This window comes from Trichoderma harzianum, assembly GCF_003025095.1.
Source record: "Trichoderma harzianum CBS 226.95 unplaced genomic scaffold M431scaffold_5, whole genome shotgun sequence".
Lineage (NCBI taxonomy): Eukaryota > Fungi > Ascomycota > Sordariomycetes > Hypocreales > Hypocreaceae > Trichoderma > Trichoderma harzianum.
The window spans coordinates 1,201,151-1,221,805 of record NW_020209253.1 but is presented as its reverse complement, the minus strand read 5'-3'; the positions used below and the strand labels follow the sequence as shown (position 1 = coordinate 1,221,805).

Below are 20,655 nucleotides of genomic sequence, written 5' to 3'. Positions count from 1 at the left end.
GAAGCTCGAACATACGACATTTATTTCTTTCATCTACCTAAGCTATCTATGCCTTTACTACTCTACTATTTCCTGTGATCAAGGCCGTCATGATCCATGGACGCAAAACCAGCCAAACAACAATGCCCTCAACAGAACTCTTAACAAAAAGACCAAAGTTATTTAGGCTTCCAATACGCAGAGAAAAATACCAACACCAATTGTCCCGTAACGTCCAAGGCGTTTCGTCTCCCCAAGCCCAAACGACAACAAAACCAATGAGTTTCTGAAGCAAACGCCCGTGTATGAAACATCATTAACACATTAACATTGAACCACAAACCCCAGACTTCCAAATCGTCTGATGAAGTGGTGGGTAAGGTAGATAAAAGGAATTACGAGTGGTAGCACAACGCGCCGCCCTTAGGAATAAGCGAAGCGGGCAAGGTTGAGCTTTTTGGTAGGAAGCTTGGCCTCCTCTTCCTCTCCCTCCTCCTCTTCCTCGTCACTATCGGGGATGATTTGGTCTTCGCTTCCGCACGGCTTATTCAGCGCCTCCATTTCATTCAAGTCTACCTTGGGGAGTGGGATACGCTCAGGTTCGATTGGTCCTTTGGCGCTCGGGCTCTCGCCGGCATCTTTTCGCGGCACGGACAGTGTTGGAGATGACGGAGTTTTGAGCGCCCACGCTCTCATGCGTTGAAGGGGCGTTTGCCTCGCTCGGGCAGTGGAGGGCGCGGTAGATGCTGTAGAGGCAGCGCTGAATACTGAGCAGGATTGTGACGTTGTTGACGCCGGCGTATCCGTAGATTTAGAGGAATATGAAAACCGAGATAAGCTAGTTCGAGCTCGAGGGGGAGTGCGAGCGATTTGAGGCGTTGAATCTGGCAGCTTTGGAAGTGGCGTAGAAGCATCGACCGAAGACTCGGGGGTTTCATCGGGGGTTTCATCGGGGGTTTCTGGCTGGCTGGTGTCTAGAGATGTGAGCCCTGTTTCTTGGCTTGTAATTCCTGGTTGACTACGGCCAGGTTGCTTCGTATCTGTCTGAATAGAGTCTTGTCGATTAATGCTTTCGGGCTGACTAGGAGGCAGCTCCTTTTGCTTGTCAGAAAATATCGAAACGCCTCTCTTTGGCGGTCCAGACGCCCAGCCTTCAATATCGGGAAGATTGTTGAGCGCTTCATCCAGAGAGTCATCTGATAACATCAGATATACGTCGCTGTTTGCCTTCCGTGGGCTCTTTCTGAGTGCTTTCTTGGCAGCGAAGAAGCGACTCTTCTTTGGTGACCCGTCTGCGTCAGCATCAAACGAGTCGTCACACAGACGTGCTTTCTTGGGAGGTCTGCTCGAGGCCTCTGCCTGGGGTGGGCGACTGTTTGAGACACTGGCTAACAGACTAGAGATCGGCTCAGTACGCCGTCGATTCAGACGAGGCGAGGTCCGTGGAGCTGGTTGCGTCAACTGGGGGAAATTTGTGCCATCAGCCGACTGCTGCGATCCAGGAATGTAAGGTCTCGGTAACGGAAACACTCGTGGATTGGCGCCCTCGGATGTAATTTGCGAAAGCCGTTGAGGGTCGACCGAAAAACAATTGGCGTCCATCTCGGCCATAGGTATCCGATCATGTCCCTTGAAGTATGAATTGATGGGCTTGGAAAGCGGGCGACCCGAAGCATCGGCGGCCGCAGCGCTCTGAGAATGCCTCCGCTTGGAAGGTGTAGCCGGTAGAGTGATTGGTAGTTTCGTGATGGGATTTACATCGCCATTTGCAATTTTGCGAGCCATCTCCGGCTCAACGTAAGATCCAATAAAGGGCATTTCCTCCGCTGTGCGTGTCCCATCCAACTCTGTGAGATGAACCAACTCTTTCTTAGTAGGGCAGAATACCCATTGATGCAAAAATGTGAGCTCCGCCTGGTAGAACAGAGTCAGGTAGTTCTCTGACACGCGTTTCCCCTCGAATTGCAGCAAGCGGACAATGCGCTCAGGAGACTTTGTTTTTCGCAGCATCCGGTACGCTGTTTTCAGCCCTACCCCTGGAAGGCCATTGAGATAATCACAGCCACTCATGATCGCCATTCGTCGAAACTCAGTGTCGCTCCAACCGGTCAAAGAAATCTCACGGCAGGCACAGAAGTCACGCCGGTTGATCTCAATGCAGTTTCCATATTGATCCAACTTGGTTAGCAGCCGCTTTGCTCCAAAGACGAGCAGATCTGAGTCATCTGAAATGATACCATCGACGAAGCCGTGGCGCTCAAGGTACACGAGTTGAGCATCTGCTTCATATGGGGCCACGACATAGGGGATATCCATCTTTCTCAGCTGCTGAATCAGGGCAGACGCCATTTCGGGAGTGATGTCAATGCATTTCTGGAATTCCTGGGCTGCCTGAGAGGACTTTCCGGCCTTCAGATATTCGTTGGCAAGCCTGAGTTTTTCCTCTCGCTTTTTAGCACGAGAGGCCTCGGTAGCAGCCTTGCTAGGGAGAAAGTCGCCGTCAAATACCATGTAGGGGGTGACGCCGAAATGCTTCAGCATCTTAACTCTATGCAGAGCCGCATTGATAAACCTTGAAAGTGGACGTGAGTTTACCGCACTGAACATCATATAGTTAGGCTTCTTGAACTCACTTCTTGGTAGGTTTTCCTTGACCAAGCTCAACCGCACACGAATAGGCAGCCCGGTGCAGCCATCCATAACCGTCTACGGCCAGAGTCTCTCCATTGAACTTTTTCAGCTCTGTCGGCTTCTGGATCGACTTGAGAAGCGGCAGAAGGCCTTTTCAAGGTCAGTATCAGCATGACAACTCCAATTTAAGCAGCTCTGGTCACCGATCCGCAACCTCATCATGTCATATCCTTACCTGATACACCCATTTTGATACCCCACTCAAAAATAACCAAATCCAAGGAATAATCGACAAAATTTCAAGGGCTCCCGCTACAAATGGCCCCAATCTCACTCCCTAGGTTCGCGCAACAAGCCAATATGCCCATACATCGACTGAGGACCCCTGGACGTGGTGACTGCTGAGCACGAGGCCCAAACAGACAGGGCACGTCGAGCAGTAAGGAGCGATGCGGCGGCAGTCGTCCGGCTACAAGAAGGCAGAATCACGCGTCGTGGCAGCGGACTCGTCGGCAGGAGGATTGGGAGCGGAGAAGCGTCTGTCGGTGTAGCAAGTGAGGCGATTGAAGCGGACAAGATTCACGCCTGAGGTGCGAGTTGCATCTCGGCTAACGGGCTTATGGCTCTGTAGCTGCTGAGACAAGACGCGCCGGGGGGCTTTAATGGGCGGATCCACGCCAGCCGGCACCTGGAGCGCGTGTCATAGCGCTGTTGGCGTGGGAAAAATGCCTGGACAGGCATGGATTGACCTAGCAACCAGGCTACAACCCCACGACATACCTGTATATTTACTTTATACAATTACATGATTTTTACAGCGCGAGGCGTGGAATGACGTGGTAAATGAGTCTATAGGTTACTTATTAGCCAGAAATTAATATAAATTCTTTCTATGCATGGTCGCTCCGATTTTTGTTGAGTCAATGGGAAAACAAGTTATTGTTGACTACCTACATGAATCTCTACCAAGGTACAAGGTAACACCACTTAGATCGCGGGGCGGGAAGGGAATGGCGAAGACTGTGCATATACTTTTGACTCAGACTCGCTTACGATGCGCCATGGCGGTGGCCGAAATACGTCAATGAAACCAGCTGGCTATTTACTATCTAAAGGCGATGTTTAAAGCGGAAGCATATAGAATCATAATTGCATCTCATAGTGTAAACAGAACACAAGCATTCTCTCCATATTATTTACAGGATAACTTAGGTCATCCCTAGCGCGCGGGGCTTTATCCGAATAATAGCCGCCACATCACTCAAGCCTCTTACCCATTTCAGATTGCACCCCTGTCCGTTTAGCACCCAAGAAAAAACCTTGACTTTGGCCCATCGGTTACCGCTAGTGAAAGAATTGAAGGAAGAAAAAACTAGAGCTACAGCGACGTTTCAACTGTAATTATCAGTCAATTCATCAAAGAGAACAAGTCGTACAAAATGCCTAGCACACTTCAGAAGATACGCAAGCATATCTCCAAGAAGCGCAATGGAGAGGTGAACGCCCTGCATGAAAAGTCCAGGGACTCTCTGAGACTACACAAGGCCGGAGTAAGAGACCAGAGACTGGAGAAACTTGCTGCGGCGAGGAGCAAGCGAGAACAACCCATTGGTATGCAACCATCAAATGAGATGTACGAATCTTCAGTTCATGTCTGACAAGTTGCATAAAGTGGAACGTGTTACATTTTTCCAACAGAATGTGAGAGAGCAAGGTGCCGAACCTCTCGAAGTTGCTGCTGTCCAAGCGCTTATCCACACGTATGTACCAACTGCCTCACCTTTTTGTTCAAGAAGTATTAGAAGCTGACGGCGGCTCTATGAGAAAGATATATTCACCAGTACGATGAAGAGTACGATGCTGTGAAGAAAACCCGCCGCGCTGGACGGCCCGCCAGTACTAAGGAAGATCTTCTGAAGATGAAAATATCTGCGCTTGAGGAAGAGTACACCAAAGGATTCCGTAAGTTTCTTTTCACCATGGTTCCAGCTCTTGGAGTTTATTTAACTTACAATGTTCCAGTGATTCCTGATATTACGACGGCTGAAAACGTCAAGCTTTTGGATGCTTGGGAAGGCTCTTGGGCATATCTTACCAGTATCCCCTGGATCAAAGTCACGACTACCGGCAACATTCGCAAAGCTGAGCTGCCCTCAAAAGCTATAAACTGAAAGGGTCTTGTCTCTCAAACTCTTTTCACATAAAGCATTCAGGGACTCACCTGCAACATAATACATATGCTATCCGGTTATGGCAAGCAGCTGCCTATGTTCACTCGACTTTTACCAAGGCACAGAAGCCTCTCTATATGGCTAGGGGCTGACATACGAGTGTGCCGATTCGAACAAGAGCCTCTAAGAAACCCAGATTTCCTGGCTGCTGCTCTGGCCATCGGCAGCCCCTTGAGCAGTCTGATCGGAGTAGGTGTTTGTTGAAAAGGCATATGCATGGACAGACCTTACGCAGGCCGCAACACCTGTTTACAAATGCCCTATATCATGAGAGCTCGTGAGCAATTGGACGGCATAGCAGGTAACAGAAAAGCTATCCCGCCAGCTTTCCTCCTTTTTTTTTAACGTTTTTCTCTCGCTCCTATGGTGAGACAGAATGACCTAATAGGCTCGCGCGCAGCGGCTATATACGCTTCTAGAAACAGATAAATCAACTATCTTAGTCCATTGTGATTGACCTTGATAGATTGAATGAACCACCAGCACGGAATATAATACAATCATGCTTGATACATTTACCACGCTCAATCTTACTTTGTGCTTCAAACGTTTTAACAGCTCCAGGGATTTATAGTGCTTGCATTCCAGTGAATTAGTCACGTGGGGCAATGGAGCAGCTGGCAGGTAGCTCCATTCCCGCGCCCAGTGGGAAAAAAATCATGAAAAAAAACTGGCACTACTTCGTAGCTACTACATCATCCCTCACCAACCATCTATACAGCTATTCCCAGTCTCTTTTACCAAGCCAACAACATTCAAAATGTTTTCCCTCAGAACAATTGCGCGATCTGCCCCGCGGACCGTCAGCCGTGCTGCCGGTGCTTCCCTGCGCTCATCCGCCATTGCCCGCCCCAGCTTCGCCAGAACCCCCGCCATCAAGCTGCTGCCCACCCGAGCTGCCGCCTTCTCAACCACCGTCCGCCGAAGCAAAGAGGATGATATCGAGGTCGACGAGGCTCTCTCTGCCAAGCTGGAGAGCGAGATCCAGATTGAGGAGGATATCAAGGCCAATGAGCAGCAGCCTACGAGCATCAAGGACTTCCTCGACAACAGCCCATTTGAGCTGATCGATACTCCTGGCCAGGAGGTCGTCAAGCTGACCCGCAGCTACGGCGAAGAGAAGTAAGTCTCTAATCAGAGCTGGGTCAAAGCTCGCTCCATGGCGCAAGTTGACTAACAATTTTCCTTCAGGATCACCATTAGCTTCTCCATCGCCGACATCACCAACTTCGACCCCTACTCCGAGGACATGTTCGAGGAGGATGAGCTCCCCGAGGAGTCCCTCCAGTCCGACAAGCAGCAGAACCCCGACGACAGCCTCGAGGGCGATGTCGATGAGGAGACTGGCGCACCCATCAACCTCTCCATCCTGATCGAGAAGCCCGGCAAGACCAACGGCGCCCTCAACATCGACGCCACCGCCCGCGATGGCGAGATCCAAGTCGACAACATGTTCTTCTACGAGGATGCTGAGGTCGCTCGCATCGACTCCCCCGAGGCCGCCCAGAAGCGTGCCGATGTCTACCCCGGACCTCCCTTTGGCAGCCTCGACGAGGACCTGCAGGTGCTGATGGAGCGCTTCCTCGAGGAGCGTGGCATCAACGAGACTCTGGCCGCCTTTGTCCCCGATTACGTCGATGCCAAGGAGCAGCAGGAGTACCTTCGATGGCTCAAGAACGTCCGAACTTTTGTTGACGCTTAAGTCAAGGCGGTAAAAGACGAAAAAAAGAGAATGTACGAATCTAATGTCGGTTGTTGGGTTACGGTCATGTCAAAAGGTGAAACGAAGGGAATGATTATTTTGTGATTATAGAAAAGCTTTTTTGGGAAATGTCCTCACTCATGTATTATACACGGCCAACGCTGCCGCCCCTACGAATTGATATCAACACGGAAACACACACATAACAAATCATAACATGGTCTCTCTACTAATCTATTGTTGCTCCATGTTGAAAACAGTGATCCATGGTACTAGGATGTACATCCTTTATAATAACTAAAATCTCAATTTATATGTAATGGGCAGTTATGCGGTTGACTACCTAGGAAAGTAACAGGTCTGTAGCTGCGAGCCCAATGGTCCATGAAAATGTAGAAGAAGAAAAAAGAAACTCTATGCCAAAATAAAGTAAATCTGTAGTGTGTTGCGAACACAATCTATGCGTATAGGCCAATCAACCCGCGTGGTATATGTATATGTCATCAAGCCAAATTCCTCATCCGTCCAAATGCGTTTGCCCTATCCAACCTTTGGCCACTCTCTCTTTTTCCCCTACGCTCTATACAATGCCGTCGAGGCTCCAATCGCTTTTCTGGGCCCGCTCCAGAACTTGCTTTCCCTTCTCCGTGAGATCGGGCTTGCCGCCGTTGCCGACGACGTGTTCGAAGAAGACAGGCTGCCAGGTCTCCTTGTTCTGCTCCCGCTTCCGGGCTTTTTCTCGCTGGGCTTCCTCCAAGGCCACCTTTACTTCGGTTGCCTTGGAAAATTGCTTGGCGAGGATAGCCTCGGTGACGCCTCCCCACAGGCGGAGTGATTCATTGGGCAGCATCTGCTCCTTTGGCGGGAGAACCTTGGGAGCAACGTTCAGTGGGATGATGTCAATGATGACGTGCTGTTCTTCAACGGGAACAGTTTTCTACAGGACAAAACAAAGTAAGTATTTTCCAAGTCAAAATGGATTTCAAGGCAGGAAGACATACCACAGGTCTGGGGCCCAGTGAAAAGACAACCTTCTCCTTCCAGGGACCGCTCAGCCTAGCCAGGACATCCTCATCCGGAACATCCTGGACTCGGGTCTTGTCATCGTTCTCGGGGTCATACTTGAAAATGACACCATCAATTTTGTTGGTCGTCCGGCCCAACCAACCCTCCTCGACGTAGTGGAGAATGGCCTTGATCTTGGTATCGGGGCATGTGATGTATGCCATCTCGCTCACAGATACGCTCAGCGTTCCGCGGAAGAGACCGCCGAGATGGGCAGCGGGATGCGTCAACTGGTAAGTCTCGTTGTTTCTCTTCTCCAAGGAGATGAAGATGCCCATGTTGTGCTCGCCAGGAAGAACTTTGACAGATGTGCCGGTAAACTTGGCAGTGATCTGGTCGAAGCCTCTAGCAGTGATGCCCTTTTCAGGACAGGTAACATGGAATGCGCTGACGGGAGGGTGATGTGATGTTTGCTCAGTGAGGTATGAAATGCGGAGGAGCGGGCCTGCCTCATCCGAAGGCGTGCCATGTTGAGGGACCGACAAGGACACGGAGGAGGAGCTGTTCTCGCTCCTGGAAGCCGCCTTCAAGTTGGCAGCCGCTCCCTTAATGGAACTGGAGCTCGATCCCGGGGCAGTGGGGGTCTGTAGGTCGAGAGTATTTATCCTTGGAGCGTTATCTTCTGTCTCCCAGTTGCACTGCATCAAATCCAAATGTCAGCGTTATCATGGCTCCCTCACATCATGATAACAAAGGCCCGGTCCAATCCTGTTATCCAGCATCGGGTGGTGGGGCAGGGGCTCACCCGGAAGAACTCGCCGAGACACGAGTTGTACGGCTTGCAAGGCTTTCCCTTTGCATATTTGAGATCCTTTGTAAGCCAGAAGCGAATCACTTCAAGCATTCGGTCGAGCGGCTCATCGGATGTGCCGATGGCGACGAAAGCGTTGGGTGCATCGAGGTAGGTCCAGTACTCGAGATTTGGGGTCGGCTCCAGGAGTTGGGAGGGGAGAGAGAATCGAACGGAGGCGAGGTCCGTGACCCCGATGAATCTACGCTCGCAAAATCAGCCGTTAGCATGGTTTCCGTGTCAAGTTGATTGAACGCATCCCGCAAAACTCAATTTGCACGGCTGATCGAGTTATCCATCGAACGCGACATTCTCTTTCGAAACTCGGATGCCCCACTAGGCTTTACCGCCGGTTTCGCCTCTTGGTGTAAGAGCATCGTGGTGGCACGGAGAGAGCAACGCAGGTGCAAATTGCATCCAAAAAGGAGTGGGAGAAAGGGTCTCTCTTACTTTCTCAAGATACCTAAGAAAGTGCGCAACTTGGACCCCTCGTTATGGGGTTCGTCCGGCGTCGCAGCGGCTGGCGGTGATGGCGGTGATGACGACATGTTCGACGTAAAACAGCAGCCAAGGCGTGGGTTTCAAAGAGCCGCTGCAGTAGAGGGGCTGGCTAGTTGATATGCGCCGCCGCTGCCACGTAAGAGAAAGAAGCAGTCGAAGTTGTAAACGGTGAAGGAGAGTAACGGTCGAGTCCGTAGAGGCTCGATAAAGAAGAGTCTATGCCTCTGCCGCCAGGAATCGCGGGCCTGGTGCAAAGCAGGTGAGAAAGTGGAAATGGGGATCACTTTTGCATGCCACGCCCCAGCTAAGAAAAGTCTGGAGCCGTCCGCTGGCGTGGCGTTTCAGAGGGACCAAGAGGGGACCACAGTGGACTCAAGCAGCCGAGTTACTGGCTCGGGGGTCCAGGGACAGGGATTCCCAGGGGGACGGCAACCACTAAAGAGCCGCCAAGCCGCATGCGCTTCAGTGCCGGTGGAAGAATCTAGAGATTGTATGGATGCGATGTGATGCACAGCGATATCCAGCTTCAAGTGCCGTCTGGTCCGCTCTTTGTGCTGGGCAGAAGGCGAAGCGATCAGGATCTTGGACAGTCTCTCTTCCTCTCCTCTCTTCCCCCCCTTTATCCCTATTGCCCGTCAAATCTTGTTCCAACTCAGCCACTCCCCGGCCGCTCGCTAGATACCAGAGATTGCCAACTAATACTCGTAGGCCCTGCGTCCTGCCAAGGCGGAAGATGCGACGGGCCAATCATCAGCCCACATGGTCAAGGCTCTGGCTGGCGATGGCACCGCAGAGGCAACATGCAAAAGAGCAAGCAGCACGCTGGACCCCCGTGCATCTTCCGAGTGGCCACATGCGTGCCACTGGCGGCTTCTGCAAATAATCAAGCTGTTTTTCATGATGACTGATAAGCGTGCATGCGCATTTGGGGCGGAGAGGTGGCATTCAACTTTTTTTCTTGCAGGCATCCCAACAACTAGTGCATGGCATGCTGGCTCATATATACGGAGAACCGGTATGGATGCGATATACTAATAAAACTGATATGGGGTTATTACCTGTGGCCTATCCAGGGCAATTATGGAATGTTCTAGGGAGGTTTGAGAGTTGGGATGATTGAGTATAGCATTATTGGAGTTATATAAGATAACAGAGTCGTCTGACCTTTTGGTAATAGCACGTACGTCCCGTCTCTCCACAGTCAGCAGCTGATATGATCGTGATGAGTGTCAGCTGGGTAATTCCATATTAAACCCTTCCGCGACAAAGACCTGGGTTCAAGCATAGGCATAGAGTTTAGGGAAAACGTGGTGGCTAATATCAAAATTTGCCTTTTGCAACACTGCTTTGTATGGCTTACAGGGTAGGCAACCAAGCAACTTCACCTCGGACTGGTATGAGCTACTCCACGCCATTCATGGATGGTGCCGCACGGAATTGGCTTGAGGCTTGAGGCTTAAGGGCACAGAAGCCAATTATGAGTCGGCTGCCCGCGGGTTTCAGCGGGTGCTGCCATCAGCCGTGGCATATGCTAGCCGGAGAGGCTTTCATCTCACCCTTGCCACTGGTAGAAAGACGAGTCTGTTGAAGACGCGTGTCAAGACCCTTCAGCAACTATCAAGGAGAGACACGTTCAGCATAGGGAACCCGAGCATGTGTCGTCTTGGATAAGGGAATACTATTTCAGCTGCAGCAATAGTTACCCGCATTTGGCGTACGGAGTATGTGCTTTCGAGGAATTAGCGGAACTTACGAAGAAAAGAACGATCATGAAGACATAAGTGATTGGCTGACGGACTATGTGCCGAAAGGATTCCATCTTCTCACCAGCCTCGCCGTAATTTACTTAGCAATTGATGTCATGGTCGGCAACTTGATCTACCGCCGGGACATCTCCAAGGTGACAGATCCGGTAGACTATCCGGGGCCATAATGAAAACCGACCTGTATGGAGGACCCTTTAATCGAACTACGCGTAGATGGGATATTTCTCATAGAGCTTGTAGGTACTCCACGATTCCGCTGCAGCTTTGATTGGCCAAGTTAATCGGAAGCACACACGCGTACATGGGACCAGACTGTTTTACAGGCATGCAGGTACTGCAGTTAGACATCTACCTACATGCTACTGTAGTACCTTGTGTAGTATTTCGAGCTGGATGCTGAATTTGGAAAGCTCTCGGCAAGTAGAGGCACATGAGGTGTTGCTACATGCGGACCAGAGAAACTCTCGCCGTAGCGGTCGATCGTTTGCTTACCGAGACTGTAACATGGTTTAAGCCCCCCGGCGTGATAGCGTCGATGGCGAACAAAACGTGGTCAAACGCCCATCTACGAGCAATTTTGCCATCCGCTAACTGACATCTGCCTGGAGCCAGAGAGCAAGCGTCGCACCATTTTCTCCGAAGAGCGCATCTTCTTCTGCTGGGTGACATAATGTCGACCCAATGCCTCGGGATGTGGCTTCTGGAAGCAGCTCGACAAAGCTGGACCAAGGATCCGCAAGCAATTTCAGCATCGCGTTTGGAGGCTGTCTGACGCAAGTTGGCTGTCATGCGGAGCCCTCCTATCAGGCCTAGCGCACGGATAGCAGGCAGGGGGAGGTTTGCCAAATCCTGCCGTATCAGGGTGCAGATCAATTGGCGGGCTGTTAAGGCGTCCATGTATCCTCAAGTACTGCCATCTTGTGGTTCCATGGCGACGGGGGCGGAGCAGAAGCTCCGTTGTGCCTCGATCTTGGAATACCAGACGGTCTTCTGTTTTGCCAAGGTCGCGATTCACGGTTGACAATGTGAAATCAAGATCATGTGGTATGAGGAGTTTGGACAGCTCGTTTGATCGTGAGAACAAGCAAGGTGACGGATAGCAGCTAGTATCTTATGCTAAGTGGCCAGCTAGATCATATTAAGGAGAAGCAGAGAAGGGAGAAGCCAACAGCATTCAAAGATACTTTAAAAAGTTGCAGGTTGTCTTTACGCGCTGTGATGCTTCAAAGGGCGCTGGAGGATACGAATTTTAGTACTTGTTATGTTCAGCCAGACTTTCTTGTTAACTGGGGAATATCAAATGAGGCTTTGAGCACATGCACGTATTACTAACCTCTACATCGCTGGAAGCAAGCAAGAGATGCGGTCCCAAGGTACCTGGGTGGTACTTTTTCCTGCGCCACAGGCCTAACTGCTCCGCATCGAGATCGCGATCTCCCGACCAGAATCCGATGAGTTCAAAAGTTACAGATCGGGGCGCGAGCGCTAGCCCAACCATGCATTTTCGAATCGGTGGCCTTCTTGCTGTTGCAGCTGCGCGGAGGGAGATGGATCTTTTTTGAGGGGGAAGATTAAAAGCTCCAAGCCTGCCAGCCCACACACTCATTCCCTTTCTCTTCCTTGCTGCATCAGCATCACCGAAGTTCTATGATATCTCTACTTTAAGTGCTACTTAGTTTTTAACTTTTATACTTTACTATTTCGTGAACAATTACCTACGGCGAACGCTATCGTATATTACTTCAACTGTACTGCTACCAACTAAGGCGGTACCTTTCCCCACGACGAGTGTCTCTTACATTGCGGAGGAGCGAGGTGCCTTTTGGTTCTTCACTTCTACGTACTTGATTTCGACTTCGATTTCTAGAACCCAGCCGAAAATCATTTAACTACCCCCCAACGGGGGATTTCGGCTACAGTTCATTCTATCGAACCTTTCAAGATCCGGTATCGCAAACAAGTATGGACAAGGTGGACACCAGAGTTTCAGTCGATTGCCCTCCCAGGAAGACAAATGGCAAACCCAAGCAGAAACAGCAGGCGAAACATCAGAAATCAAACTCCCAGGTGAGCCTCAGAATATCCATAACTATGGCAGGATGCTAAGCGGTTACAGTCGGAGCGAACTCATGATGAGAACACAGAGCGGGCGTATATAGCTGCCTCACGGCGCAGTGACCGAGACATAGAGGCGCGGATCAAATCCGCTTTGCAGGCTAGCAAAATACACAAGAAACGAACCGGGAAAGCTCTCCGAATCACCCGTGAGATTGTTCTCAATGAGGCTATGTATGAGGAAGAGGATACCGAGCTGGAACGGTTCAGAGAGTGGAGCTTCCGCTTGTCATCGGGTTCTTTGCAGGGAGGCCATGGAAAAGAAGTGTGCGACCTCATAGAGTCATCTCTCCAAAGATGGCGGGGAAACGATATCAATCAGGCCTTTGAGCAATACTTTCCCAATTACAAACAAGCAGCAGCCCAACCAACAGGTCCTCAATGGTATCCGCGACAGGCTTCACTGCAGCCACTACCTCAGCAAACTTCTCCGATTGACCCTCCAGGGATGATACAGATTTCTGGGATGCAAGTGCAGGTGCCGATCTCCGGAATGTCTGCTCACGGGGTGCAACAGACTCCCTGGATGGGACAGTCCCCTGAGATGCAGATGCAGTCTCCCGTGGGGATGGGAATGATTTCTCCGGCCCAATTACAGTCTCCTCTTCTACAGATGGGACAGACTCCTGAGATTAGGCACGCTTCTCCGACACAGCAAGATTTCGATTTGTGTTCTCAGTTCGTGGATTCAGGCATCAACACCCCCTCAGCTGAGATACTTAGTGGTCTTCGAGAGTTCACACGCCTCACCCCTGAGAACGACACATTCTCCGATGAATCATCCACCCCTCCCGAACTCAGTCATCTCAACCAAGCTCAGTTACCTACTCCGATATCTACATGCTCCTCATGCACTTGTAACCCGGCTCAGAAATACACCTGTGACAGTTGTCGGACGTTTGTGTGGTTTGCATAACGGTCTCAGTCACAAGTGATCATATTTCAGATATTTCTGCGTTCCCTATTTTTTATGCTTTGGAACATGAATCACGACGATGTCTCTGATGCTGCAGCGGCAGTCCTTGTTCTCTTCTCATACTGGACATGTCATGGCAGGCGTCATCAGTAGAAAGCATATTTGCAGTTTCTTTCTATATACCTACCTATATTTCATTTTTCTTTTGTGTTTCCCATCATTTTTATGCTTTTGCTGGCGGAGCAACGAGGGTTTTTATTGTGTCATTTGCGTTGCAGTTGCCGGCATACGATGGGATGCAAGTTTGATCTCCACTTCAATGGACGCATTTATGAAAGGGGCATCGCGCCTCCTTTTTTCCCCTCTTCGGTGTTCTATTCTTCTCCTAATTTTCCTTTTTTCCTAGTCCCCAAAAGGTCGATTAGAAGGATAGTCGTAAGAGCTGGAGTTTGGCAGTTGGGCAATGAGTTTTCTTATCATTCAACATAAAGTTTAACTATAAGTCTAAAAAAAATTAATAAAATAAGCAATTGGTCAATTATACCTAAGAGTTCGCGAGCAACATGAGATGCGGTTTCAAGTGATTCACTAGCGATGTTTGTTCCCCATGTAATTGCGTGTAGCTCGCAAATCTTTGTCATAATCAAATCAAACCAGGCCTCGTGATGAATCAATGCACACAAACAGCGGCGAGCAATAGTAGCACGACATGCTTACATGTATGTATTCAAACAATTGAAGTCAAGGTCAATGGCTCCCAAGCCTTGCCGTAAATGACGTCTCTAGCTCCCCGCTATTAAGCCATCAAGCTCGCAGCATCAGATCCCCTGACCAGCTCTTCGCCGCCCCTCTTTTCCCTTTCCAGCACAGTAGTTCCATAAAGGTGCGTGGGGTCATTCATATGACGCTCACTTCTTCGTTCTTGCATTTCCTGCTCCTGCAGCTCCCCAACTTTTGCCTCTCTTCCTCCCCCTTCTCAGCTTTCCCCCCAGAGTCGCATCATCCAAATTACTGAATCACGCGATTGGCCGCTGTGTGTGCATCCAGAGTCGTGCAGCTCCCGGGGAATTGACTTGTGTCGTTCGATCGCGTGTCGTGTGTTGCAAAGGAAAGACCACCTGACAGGGCTGGTGTAAGAGGAACAAAAGAAGCTGCCTTGGAGGCTGAAGCTAAACGCAGAGAGCTTGCCCAGGCAGCATCAACGCATAAATACAGACAATCTTCATTCCTGTTTCTGCATTCTTGTTTCTGCATTCTCTACCTAGTCACGGCGGCGGAAATTACAGCAATTACTTCCTAAGGCATATAGCATTGTCGCTCCGATGGCTTCCACCGTGGATCCCAAGGAAAAGTTCTATCGTCACTTTCGTGACAGCATTGAAGGTGGGCTGCTGCTTCTGGCCTACTTAGGGCTTATGTGGTGCCTATTCATCACCGCATGATTGCTAACGACTCTCCTTTCCTCCTCTGCAGTTCTTCAAGATCAGATTGGTCAATTAGCACATCTATCTTCCATCGGAGGCGAGCGACAAGAGGCTACAGACCACATCCTGGCTGGCATCAGCAAGCTGCAGAATGAGGTTGCCGATGCCGCCGAATTCACCCCAGCATACGATCGACGCCAGTACTCAGATGTCTGTCGTCCTCCATAATTCCATGTAAAGAGAAGCCAGACTGATCGCGAATCATGTTTATAGGCAATCAGAAGCCTCCAAGATAAGCTCAACGAGACGATTGCCAAAGTAGCACCAAAGTCACGCTTCCAGTTTAGGCGCACTGGAACTGACCATGTTGACATGGGAGCACCCGAAAACGACCCGCGATTGAACCCGGGCAGCTTATCCCGACGCCCTCACAGTCCAAAAAGTGCACCCGGAGCAGCGAGAAGCATATCGGAGGAGGCCCAGGATACCGTAGGCGAGCTGCGATCAAAGGGAAAAGACTACAATGAGGAGCTGGCGAAGCCCGATGCCTCATCCATCCGAAAGCCCAGCTTCTCTGCTGCTCAGAGTATCGGCATCTCGGACCAGACTGGCCTTCACATTATCCTTCCATCCTCTGCTTCGCGAGCCACCGCCGCAGGTTGGCTACGGGACCTGAAAGACTGTGTTATTGACCTTTCAATACCCACAGCCCAAGGAGCACCATTTCCCGGGCTCACTCTCAAGAATATCGACAGATGTCTTATCGTGGCCGGTAGGGTAAATGGGCCCATACACATCAACGATGTGTCCAACAGCACTTTGGTCGTTATAGCGCGACAGGTCCGAATTCATGACTGCAAAAACGTCAATATTTATTTGCACTGCGCTAGCCACCCCATTATTGAAGACTGCTCAGGCATGCGCTTTGCTCCTCTTCCTTCGTGTTATGTATGTCTCTGTCCTTTGTTTGCATCTTTGTTTTTGTGTAACGAGAGGTGCTGACTTTGTTTGTCTGTACAGCAAACCGAGTCCGATAAGTCGACAGAGAATCAGTGGGACCAGGTTGATGATTTCAAATGGCTGAAAACAACCCAGAGTCCCAATTGGACCACTCTATCCGAAGCTCAGAGGCTTGAAGAGGAGGTTTGGACCAAGATTGTGCCGGGTCAACCAGGCGGCAGTGTCGAACAAATTCTGGCCAAGGTTGGGATTCCGCCGAAATAAGGTGGCTGGCTTGCGGAGGGAGTGGACGTAGGCCATTGCATTATCGAGCGTCGCATACGTAAAAATAGCTAATAGGTAGCCTCTCAGGGGGAACATTATCCAGGCGTGGTTACTTTTGATGTGGGCTCGAGAGGGATTCAAATGACTGCACAAGTCTCTTCTTCATAGTTCCATTTTGTCTCCGGTAGCGTATGCATCTTTGCTAAACTGTACGCCGCTCTCGCGAAGTTTTTCTAACAAAGCACGCTGCATCTCAATTCGCGTTTCGAGCTCTTTGATCTCGGTCCTTTGCTCTTCGATGGAGCGATCCATGTCGGGCAACGCGCGAACCTGCGCCCTGGCGTGCTGCAATTTGTGCTTGAGCTTGTCGGTAGCACCAGGAACGTCCTTAAATGAGAGCTGCTGGCCGCTGCTGCTTGGCCCGCCAGGAGTAGCTCCTGTCGTGAGGCCAGTAGAGGACTGGAGTCCGGCACGGACTTTTGCTAGGACAATGGACAGCTCTGACAGAGAGTCGAGATCATCGGGGGACAGCGTAGAAGGCAGAGAGAGTGCCGGCAGTTCTGAAGCCATGGTAACGCGTTGGATTCAGGATGTCAAGTGATCGAGGTATCAGAAACGCGTAGGGAGGGTATGGTAGACGCCAAGTTGACAGATAAGACTCAAAGCGTATGATCAATAACGATGGATAATAGCACGACTACTGATCGTAGCTGCGCATGGCACGCCCTGATTGATTGGTTCACGGGGAATTTTGTCTTGCAAGGCGTTGACGGGGTTATTGAGGGGAGTTGGCAGAGATTAGACGCAAGCTTAGTGGCCAGGGCGAGAAACGGCCCGATGCACGGAGGGCTCTTTAGCGCAGCCGCTGCGCAGCCGCCTTCTGCGCAGAAGCTGCCCATGTCTCATACAACTTATCAGCAGAGATAATGGATGACATCGGCGGCCCATCGCCATCAACCCCACCATCCAATCCTTAGTACAGGTGGTATGTTTCTAGGATTGGCAGTGGGAAAAAAAGCTTCATCTCCCCATCAAATCACGCACCTACTGTCCTCTTCCTCCTTACACTCTCTTCATTCCGCCAAATCTGCCATTGAGCCCTCTCACCATGTCCAAGACAGAGCAAAAGGCCTGCCTCAGTACGTCTCATCCTCACTCCCAACCATTGCCCCGCCATGCCTCTCCAACCCCTCAACCAATCCCGCGCCCAAACCTACGTCGCGTCAAATCGGCGCCGGCCACGGTTCAGATTGGATCGCCGCCTAAGAGGCCGGACTATGTCCTTGCCTGCTGCTTCGTTCTAGTGTATCTTGAGCTTGGGTGGCTAATTCTACTGCTGTTGCGCTCTTACAGTCGTCATTGATGGCTGGGGCATCCCCTCCGACGAGAGCCCCAAGGATGGCGATGCCATTGCGGCCGCCGAGACGCCCGTCATGGACGAGCTTTCCAATAGCGAGACTGGATTTACCGAGCTCGACGCCTCATCGCTGGCGGTGGGACTGCCTGAAGGATTGATGGGTAACTCTGAGGTCGGCCACTTGAACATCGGCGCTGGACGTGTTGTCTGGCAGGATGTCGTTCGCATCGACCAGACCATCAAGAAGGATGAGTTCGCCGACAACGAGGTTCTCAAAAAGACTCTCGAGGGTGCTGCAAGCGGCAATGGCCGTCTGCACCTCTGTGGCCTGGTTTCTCACGGTGGTGTGGTAGGTGGCTTCTTTTGAGAAAGCCTGGGCTAAGAATATACTAATGTTCCGACAGCACTCCAAGCAGACACATCTGTATGCCATCCTCAAGGCTGCCAAGAAGTACAATGTTCCGAAGGTCTTCATTCACTTCTTCGGTGACGGCCGTGATACCGACCCCAAGTCTGGTGGAGGTTACATGGAAGAGCTGGTGGACTTCATCAAGGAGCTCGGCCTTGGCCAGATTGCCACCGTTGTCGGCCGGTACTATGCCATGGACCGCGATAAGCGATGGGAGCGTGTCGAGGTTGCTCTAAAGGGTCTTATTCTGGGCGAGGGCGAGGCGACTGAGGACCCGGTTGCTACTATCAAGGCTCGATATGAGCTCGAGGGCAAGGAGAATAGAGATGAGTTCTTTACACCCATTATTGTTGGCGGCGATGAGGGCCGTATCAAGGGTAAGTTTACTGGGAGTTATCATTCGATCAATTGGATATTCAGGGCTAACACTCCATGAACCAGATGACGACACTGTCTTCTTCTTCAACTACCGATCTGATCGCGCACGACAAATCACCCAGGTGCTCGGTGATGTTGACCGATCTGTCCTGCCCGACTTCCCTTACCCCAAGATCAACAAGCTTGTTACCATGACCCGATACAAGACTGATTACCCCTTCGACGTCGCCTTTGAGCCCCAAAAGATGGACAACGTCCTAGCTGAGTGGCTTGGAAAGCAAAACGTTGAGCAAGTCCACATCGCCGAGACTGAAAAGTACGCCCATGTCACCTTCTTCTTCAACGGTGGTGTTGAAAAGGTCTTCCCTCTCGAGACTCGTGACCAGGACCAGGACCTTGTTCCTTCCAACAAGTCGGTTGCGACCTACGACCAAGCCCCCGAGATGTCTGCAGACGGCGTGGCGGACCAGGTTGTCAAGCGCCTGGCGGAGCAGAAGTTCCCCTTTGTCATGAACAACTTTGCTCCTCCTGACATGGTTGGCCACACTGGTGTTTACGAGGCTGCCATTGTTGGCTGTGCCGCCACCGACAAGGCTATTGGAAAGATTCTGGACGCATGCAAGAAAGAGGGGTACATCCTGTTCATCACTGCCGATCATGGCAATGCCGAGGAGATGAAATTCTCCGATGGAAAGCCCAAGACTAGCCACACCACCAACAAGGTGCCGTTCATCATGGCCAATGCTCCCGAAGGATGGAGCCTAAAGAAGCAGGGTGGTGTCCTTGGCGATGTTGCCCCTACTATTTTGGCTGCCATGGGATTGCCCCAGCCTGAGGAGATGACGGGCGAGTCCCTCCTTGCAAAGGACCTTAAGAGGAGTGCTGAGTAAAGGGGTGCTATACCTAAAACGAGCGAATAAGATGAAAATCCAAGCAAATACTGAGACTGCAGAGACTATGTGGACATGATTAAGAGCAAGATATATAGATTAAGATGAGCAAGAGACGAGCATTGCATACCTAGTATAAGATAGAACAGAAATAAGAAACATGGATACCGCTATGAACAGAATCTGCATCTGATGGGTAGGGTGACATTGGTCACCTTGATTAGCACCCGCGCATTCTATTACTGTGGCAAGGTGATGGTCTTTCGTGTCTCTGTTCCTGGATAAGTCAACCCTAATCTACCAGGTAGTATGTGCGATACTACTTCTGGCATTGGAGAGAGCTTCATCTCCCCAATTAGGAGCATTAGCTCCGGTGGGCGTGGTGTGATATCAGGGCGCTATTCAGGGTCCCTGCGGCTGGGCTTGGGCTGTAATAGAATAGAACTTTTGGCCGTGAGCAGCAAGATGGGAATAGCTTCCCCCACAAGCCTGAGCGAAAAAAAAAAACCCCGATCGCTAAAGAATTGTGGTTGCTATGCGTGTCTCTGTTACCTACCTAGGCACGCTCCTATGAAGGTACCTTGAAGTTTTTATAGTATGGTTCACCACGGGGAAGGCCTGCGATCTCTTGCGAAGATATACATTGTCAAGCTTATTACGGTAACCCTCTTCTTTTTCGTACCTTGTAACCATTGTTGGAGTTCAGTTAAGCTTTTCAAGGCACAAGTATCAATGCTAATTCTCCTGCGCTTAAACTAGGACAGGCCATTGCACAACCCTTGCAGATCGATCAGCAAGCAGGGTCGTGCAGATTCTACAGCCCAAAGCTAGTGGCAACGCGGCAACGGCAACGACAAGGAGAGAGTCGCCTCTTCCGCTCAGCCTTGCTATTGCAAGTTTCTCCACGAGAATAATAAGATAAGATCCAACGAATCGGTACTCTCTTGGCAAGGAGGCAGCTGAGCAGAGGACCCCCTGGGAACGAAACAAGGTGCGTTTCCTATTGGCACGCCCAACGATACTTTAAAGACGGAGTATGCATGTAGGCAAGCTCCGATTTGGGCTGTTGGTCCCGAGGCGGTCTCCCGACCTGAGCTAGCAGTGCAGGTTGGAGAGATCGAGGCGGCTTTCGCCCTGGGGGTGTGGATTGAATAAAAACTGCCCGAGACAACCGTGACAGGCGGTGCTGAGGCTGTGATACTGCGTGTGGATGGTGGTTTGGGTAGCATCAACGTAGAACGCCGTGAAAATGGAGGAGCTTAGATAGGGCTGCACCG

General features: G+C 50.8%; 8 protein-coding genes across 8 annotated transcripts; 5 read left to right on the top strand and 3 right to left on the bottom strand.

The window, feature by feature from the left end:
- Positions 1 to 4: 4 nt before the first annotated feature.
- M431DRAFT_113918 (hypothetical protein) lies at positions 5 to 3,289 on the bottom strand. The gene is made up of 3 exons (XM_024911889.1): positions 2,846 to 3,289; positions 2,613 to 2,760; positions 5 to 2,551 (listed from the first exon to the last, which is right to left on the bottom strand). Exons 1-3 carry the CDS (start codon positions 2,856 to 2,858, stop codon positions 403 to 405), a joined length of 2,310 nt encoding a protein of 769 aa, XP_024775388.1. The 5' UTR covers positions 2,859 to 3,289; the 3' UTR covers positions 5 to 402.
- A 760-nt stretch (positions 3,290 to 4,049) lies between these two features.
- Positions 4,050 to 4,781, top strand: M431DRAFT_82894 (hypothetical protein; the record flags this gene model as incomplete). The annotated part of the gene is made up of 4 exons (XM_024923232.1): positions 4,050 to 4,221; positions 4,283 to 4,370; positions 4,439 to 4,572; positions 4,633 to 4,781. The coding sequence occupies 4 exons, from the start codon at positions 4,050 to 4,052 to the stop codon at positions 4,779 to 4,781; spliced, it is 543 nt and encodes a 180-aa protein (XP_024775387.1).
- An 820-nt stretch (positions 4,782 to 5,601) lies between these two features.
- M431DRAFT_82286 (hypothetical protein) lies at positions 5,602 to 6,543 on the top strand (the record flags this gene model as incomplete). Its single annotated transcript, XM_024923149.1, has 2 exons — positions 5,602 to 5,963; positions 6,033 to 6,543. 2 exons carry the CDS (start codon positions 5,602 to 5,604, stop codon positions 6,541 to 6,543), a joined length of 873 nt encoding a protein of 290 aa, XP_024775386.1.
- A 290-nt stretch (positions 6,544 to 6,833) lies between these two features.
- M431DRAFT_407313 (hypothetical protein) lies at positions 6,834 to 9,175 on the bottom strand. Its single transcript, XM_024914912.1, has 4 exons — positions 8,849 to 9,175; positions 8,354 to 8,600; positions 7,545 to 8,246; positions 6,834 to 7,480 (listed from the first exon to the last, which is right to left on the bottom strand). The coding sequence occupies exons 1-4, from the start codon at positions 8,944 to 8,946 to the stop codon at positions 7,124 to 7,126; spliced, it is 1,404 nt and encodes a 467-aa protein (XP_024775385.1). The 5' UTR covers positions 8,947 to 9,175; the 3' UTR covers positions 6,834 to 7,123.
- Positions 9,176 to 12,627: 3,452 nt separating this feature from the next.
- Positions 12,628 to 13,696, top strand: M431DRAFT_83063 (hypothetical protein; the record flags this gene model as incomplete). The annotated part of the gene is made up of 2 exons (XM_024923261.1): positions 12,628 to 12,732; positions 12,782 to 13,696. The coding sequence occupies 2 exons, from the start codon at positions 12,628 to 12,630 to the stop codon at positions 13,694 to 13,696; spliced, it is 1,020 nt and encodes a 339-aa protein (XP_024775384.1).
- Positions 13,697 to 15,018: 1,322 nt separating this feature from the next.
- Positions 15,019 to 16,344, top strand: M431DRAFT_494145 (hypothetical protein; the record flags this gene model as incomplete). The annotated part of the gene is made up of 4 exons (XM_024917212.1): positions 15,019 to 15,079; positions 15,170 to 15,330; positions 15,394 to 16,068; positions 16,141 to 16,344. 4 exons carry the CDS (start codon positions 15,019 to 15,021, stop codon positions 16,342 to 16,344), a joined length of 1,101 nt encoding a protein of 366 aa, XP_024775383.1.
- A 162-nt stretch (positions 16,345 to 16,506) lies between these two features.
- Positions 16,507 to 16,914, bottom strand: M431DRAFT_494144 (hypothetical protein; the record flags this gene model as incomplete). Its single annotated transcript, XM_024917211.1, has 1 exon — positions 16,507 to 16,914. The coding sequence occupies one exon, from the start codon at positions 16,912 to 16,914 to the stop codon at positions 16,507 to 16,509; it is 408 nt and encodes a 135-aa protein (XP_024775382.1).
- A 397-nt stretch (positions 16,915 to 17,311) lies between these two features.
- On the top strand, positions 17,312 to 19,573 carry M431DRAFT_141171 (hypothetical protein). Its single transcript, XM_024912621.1, has 4 exons — positions 17,312 to 17,483; positions 17,698 to 18,050; positions 18,106 to 18,487; positions 18,552 to 19,573. Exons 1-4 carry the CDS (start codon positions 17,453 to 17,455, stop codon positions 19,376 to 19,378), a joined length of 1,593 nt encoding a protein of 530 aa, XP_024775381.1. The 5' UTR covers positions 17,312 to 17,452; the 3' UTR covers positions 19,379 to 19,573.
- The last annotated feature ends 1,082 nt before the right edge of the window (positions 19,574 to 20,655 follow it).